The 6000-nt window shown below is 40.5% G+C and overlaps 1 protein-coding gene across 1 annotated transcript in view; it reads right to left on the bottom strand.

Moving 5' to 3' along the window:
- Positions 1-238: 238 nt before the first annotated feature.
- Positions 239-6000, bottom strand: part of GABRA4 (gamma-aminobutyric acid type A receptor subunit alpha4) — a 41512-nt gene continuing 35750 nt past the window's right edge. Inside the window, exon 9 of the mRNA XM_067297160.1 lies at positions 239-772. Coding sequence (XP_067153261.1) covers positions 239-772 — 534 coding nt within the window. The remainder of the gene's footprint in view (positions 773-6000) is intronic.

The raw sequence follows: 6000 nt of genomic DNA, 5'->3' as shown, positions 1-6000 counted from the left end.
GAGTAGTCCGTCTGAAGAGAGTGATGGTTCACTGCTAGCTGAAGGGAGGAAGACAATTCTGTTACCCATTACTCTGGTAGGACTTAACTAATTATCCCCAATAACTCCAGCCTTTACAATGGGAAAGTAGCACACAGCTTTTATAAATAAGAATTATTGACCTCTTTAAACAGTTTCAAAAGAAGAAACTCTGCATCAAATGTGAGTATAATTTAGAAACTACTACATAGCAGCAAAACTACATTAGACTTTCTGATTTTTCCATGGTGTCCTTGGATAGATACACCACCCAGTAGACCATGTTAAATGCTCCAAACGTAACAGGAAATAGAATGCGTGCATATTTGTCTATCTTACTAGTGCCAGAGTGGGAGGCAGGGGGAGCAGGTGGTGTGATAGCAGATGGCTTTGCAGATGCTCCTAACGTATTAGGTGTGGTGGTCTGAATCTGTTCCAGTCTGGATCCAAGCAAGCGCTGAATGGAGGGGGATCCAGCTGTAGCATGCTGGGATACAAATCCAGTTAAAGTTGGGGTAGAAGGAGGAGCTGGAGGGGTAGATCTTGCAGAAGATAACGTCTCTGATGCACTGATGCGCGTGAAGGGGTTTGGACTTGATGCAGAAAGGGAGTGGGGTGTAATGTCAGAAGACCCCTGAGCTACAGAGGGAGGCTGGACGGAACTGTGTCTTGTATCAATTCGGCTCCCACCATCAGCTTCGGACTGCACTGTGGCATTCATTCTTTTCCTCACATTTGAATTGGCATCTGTACTCTGCAAAGTTACAAAAAAAATACTATAAATGCTTAAATAGAAGCAATGGAAACCTTATAGCCAAGAGCTATCAGAGTAATACTCAAAAATATCAACAGTAGCTTGATCCTGGAGCTCAAAGATATCACATGCTCATGAAAATAGATTTAATAAAGTGATAAACAAGAATTCCTATTACCTGTGGCTGTAATACCAAGGTGAACACATCTGAATGAGTCACACTCCATGTGATGTGTTATCTATATAAACTTAATATCAGGAGACTAAGGGTTCTTGGTTAGGTTTTTTCAAGACCATTCTCAAACAAGATTCTTGGGTGTTTTGCTCCTTCTCTGATGATACAAAAATAGCCCAGACCCAATTTACCAGCCATGATGGTTTACTTCTGCTTTATATCTCTGGCAAAGTAACACAGTACACTAAGAACTCTATCCTGTTTTGTACAGTAGATGCTATTAAAATGCAAATATTTGCCAAATCAAGTTACCACATTGTTGCTCTTTCAGAAATACAGAAAATCCTTTTTCATATCAACCACAGACAATAAATTCACCAGCTGCAATTGAACCAATGAATAAATCATTCTTTCATCAACTACTCCTTTCCATTAATTAACTCAGAAAAGTGGTGAATTCTCCATCCCCATCGATGTCTTCAGGCAAGTCTGGATGTCTTTCTGAAAGATATACTTAAGCCAAATACTACTTATTGGGCTGGATGAGGAACTGAAGGACAGATAAGCATGTACAGATGGGAAATCCAAGCAGATTTTAATATTTTACTGACTTCTAGGAGTAGGACTCAGGCTCTTTTCTGCATCTGTATCTAAGCAGAAGCCTAAACATATCCCAGAACTCCTCCTGGAAGAGTGCCTGAAGAACCTTCAGTCCTGAACCTTTTAGATATAATCTGTGAATATATTTTGAGCTAAGTCCCGCTGCTTTTCAAGAGACGTGGATTTAATGGCACACAGTGTACCTTGGTTCAAAAGCAGCACTACAGGTCTAAATGTAGGCAGGACCAAGCAATCCCTTATTATTCATCAAAATTAACATGGTTTGCACCTCTCTGATGATACTATTTCTAAGCACTGTCCTGCACCACCTACAGTTGCTGTGTCTTTGGCTCCACTCCTTTGCCCCCAACCCTGGCAAAGCTCACAACACAAGGAAGAGAGCAAGAGAAAGAGTGGACAGCAATCTCTCTTCCCACCCTCAGCCAACAGGAACTCTCTCCAGCCAAGTGCCAGAGCAGTGTGCTGTCCATCTACACTCCAGCGATCCTAAACTGAGAATAACTCAGGTATTATTCAAGGTATTAGTGCCTTGAATACTGAGAAGAATGACAACCATGCCTGTCTGTTGAATCAGTTGTGCTTAGCTGTTTTGCTCAACAGAACAGGGAAATGGGAGCTGGAAAAAAAAAAAAAAACTGAAAAAAGATTCAAAGAAAAAGAAAAATCACTTGACATCTCCAGTATTGCTATCATGGCCAGAATGCTGGTCCCAAATTCTGTTATTTGCAGTGCAGATCAAACACTGGCAACACTGCTAGCCTGAATTTGTCCGAAAATGTCACATATTTGCCAGCTCATGATTCATACATTAAAGAATCTCTCCTAGATTTCACAGTTTTCCCTCTTGCATAGAAGGGTGTCAATACCTTTTATTTATTTTTATTCATCTGCAATCTGAAGAAGCAGATGACTGAAATTACTGCATAAACACCAAAGGAAACTGATATTTTCTGAAAGAAACTTTAATTGTTCCATTTGATAGAGAATTCTGAATCGCTTTTCAGGGAGTGCAGACGTACACACAGGTGTGCAATTTGGATACTTTCACATTAGAGTTGCCAGTGACCCAGGAATAGTAAAGCAGTTTCAAGACAGATAAACTGATATTATAACATGCAATCCCTACAGGAGTGCATTTGCTAGAGGCTTGGCAATATCTGACTGAATACTACATGTCACCTGAAGGTTTGCAAAGCTTAAATAGATGCAAGTCACTGAAGTTCACTATGCAAAATAATAGCTCCAGGCTATGCAGGTGTTGGCACTCAAGTCCTTCAGCATGCCACCACTCATTTAGCTCTGGCACAGTATGAAGCAAGCAGAGAGGGCCTGCTGCCATTACTCCAGTCCACACATTTGTACAGGGGTAGTGAAACAGACCTGCACTGGAACCAGTGGCTTAGATGGTGCTGCTAGAAAAGATCTTGCCAATAGAAATACCACATCTTCAGTCACTGTAAGTGCAACCATAAAACAGTGGTTCCAAGAGTAGAATAGACAATAAAGTGTGATTCAGAGGCACAGTTTAATTCTCATGCCCACTTGTACTGTCACCTGCTTTCAACAGCCAGCTCAGCGTCCTTCCCTATTGTGTATTATCAACAACAGTCACTGGTAAGTAAGACAGCACACTATCAGGCTCCCTCTACATCCTGGTCATCTCTGTTTCTTTCCTGGGTTCTTCTTTCCACCACTGCATATGCATAATACTCACCTCTCTTCCCCCCACTGCAGCTGTCCTCTAAGCGACCAAATAAGAGCTGCAGTTATTTAGTACACTAATCATGTCCTCTTACAGTGTTCTATTCTGAAGTTATTTATGTCATTTCAAATGGTCAGAATATATAACTGCTTAAAAATCTACTGAATATTTTCTATTTTGCACTGGTACCTAAAAATCCCAACACTTCAGGAACCTAAAGTTTAGAGAGAAACCCAGTTTCCAAATTAAGCATTACAAGGTACACACAGAGTTCATATAGATCATGTAAGATATCACGATGTAGCACAGCATAATAAGCCCAAAAAATAAGAGTGCATTTCTTGTTAATTCTCTAGAAACCACCTTCCAGGTGCTCAGAGCATGGAAATTAGAAAAGATATTTCTAACTTGTTCCACAGACAACAGTCTGATACTAGTGAGAACTGATTTCCCATAAGTTATTCTTGTTTGCCTAGGTCTTCTAGCTTTGTGTCACAAGGTACCACTCCATTACCTAGATGATCGTATCAAACTTTCTCTACTTCTATTCTAGTTTGAATTCATTTCTAATGAACAGGGTGATATAACTCAGCCAGAACCTTCAAGACAACCACCTCATCCTCCTTTTAGTTTGTGTTAAGCAACCAACTCAACCTCTAAAGCAAGGTGTACAAGAACTCTGCAATAAAAACTAGAATGGTGCCGCTGCAAGTAGAATAGGTTAAAAACTGCTGTTGGGACAGAATAGGTACAATAAAGATTGTTTGTTTGTTTGTTTTTCAGTCCAGCAACCTTCATCAGTTTCTTAGGCTGAAAGAAACTCTTCACCTTTCGTAGGAGTACCCCCTCTTCCTACTTAAGAGATGGTGCCTGGGACTCTTCCCTACTGCAAAGGCTCTCAACTCCTCTCAGTAATCTCTCCCCTGCCCTAGGTGCACTCCAGAAGCCCTTTTAAGGGAAACATGCTCCAGCTCCTGTTTCCAGCAGGTTCTGCAGAATCAGAGTGCACCAACAAAACAACAGGCAGGGCAGTCTTCCTCACCACTCCCTTTTCTAACAGAAGGGCTGTATTGCTCTTGCAGTGAGTTGTGAGCACCCAGCTCTGTGCCCTGTCAAAGGTGACCAAAATACACACTGATTCTAAATGCGGTCTCACCAGCACATTGCCCACCATCTCTCCTCATATGCACACTTTTGTTGCATTTGCCTTATTCAAGGCCTTATCCTTCTTTGAGGAGGCATCTCTCCTTTTTGGTTTCCCCAGTTGAAACGTTTCTAGCAAAATTTCTTGTTATTGCTTGTAAGTACATAACCCTATACTCTCCCAAAGTAAATGCCCTAAAAAGCATCCATTTCTTCCTGCATCATAGTCTACTCCTCCTCTGTACTGATGCTATCTCACAACTCTGTAGATATCATCAGCCTACTACTACTTTGTGCCAAAGTCACTAACAAAAATGTTAAACAAGGTCCCACAGCTGAGCCTTAACGGACCAAATTCTATTGATATCAGTGGAAGTCAGGTTAAGCACTACATTGCAAACCATAGCGCAAACCCTCATAGTATTCCTTTACAAAGTAAAAATTCCACAAATATTTCAATTATGGTGCATATCCCTAGTAAAAGGGATATTTTGATAATGACAATCTGACCAGCAAAAAGATACATTTATGATTAAAGCACTCGCTGTCTCACAAAAATATTTTTACTTAGTGTTTTTGAAAATACGGTTAAGAAACACAAACCTACCGCTAATCAGTAGTTTTCAGTTTGAGCCATGAGAACAGGAAATAAAAGATGAGAATGAAACAGAAGCCAAATTAAATGCAACCCAAAAAGTGAAGGGATTACCTAAGTAAAGATTCCTTCTCAAGGGCGAGTCAGGAAACCACTCATTATCCAGCCAGCAGAGGGCTGCTGTTCTACTTCAGACAGGGTTTCTCAGGATATACACAGAGTCCACGTTTTTAAATCCTAACTCTGGATTCAGAAATGAACTGATTTTCTGGAGATGTTTTGGTGAAATTTTGGGGAAACATTTAAAATGGCGTAGCTAGGAATGTGCAATGGGAATCTGGATGCTATCATACAACACAGTGAACCACAGGATACAATACCAGACTTAATATGCTTGATAAAGATTGCCTTTCCACAAACAGGCCTACTTATTGCTTATAAAAAATGACACCACACCCTTCCTTTGAAACAACCTAGCATTCTGACTTGGTCCAAGCAACTTCACACTTCACAGCCGCTAGCAAAGCAGAGGTTGCAATAATTTGCTTTGCTATATCCTGCTTCTAGAAGATACTCTTGCTATTGATTCTGTCAGAATTCAACCTCTGAACCTTAACTAGCAGAAACACTGTAGATGACAGTTTCAAAATCCTGGGTGAACTGAGTGCACAATTCCTGCCCATGCATAGCAAAAGTTCTCAAGAGCTCTGATGATAATCTAAGAATATATACTGTGTTATAACTGTAGCACATCAGTGGAGAAAGCTTTATGACTGTCTGGGATATGTTAATGCCAAAAAAATGATTTCCTATTTAACAGCTGAGATGGGTGACAATGAAGCAGCTAAGTTTCAGTCTGCATGGGATTTCAAACATGTACCACTGACATTTTGATTTAGAGACAGACCACTAAAAGGCACAACAGACCAGAGGCAGACAGGTCACTCATTGCATTAATAAAACCAAGGAACTGACCAAACATAGGGAAATGA

The sequence above is a fragment of the Apteryx mantelli genome, chromosome 5 (genome assembly GCF_036417845.1).
Source record: "Apteryx mantelli isolate bAptMan1 chromosome 5, bAptMan1.hap1, whole genome shotgun sequence".
NCBI classification, from domain to species: Eukaryota; Metazoa; Chordata; class Aves; order Apterygiformes; family Apterygidae; genus Apteryx; species Apteryx mantelli.
This window is presented reverse-complemented; position numbering and strand designations above follow the sequence as displayed.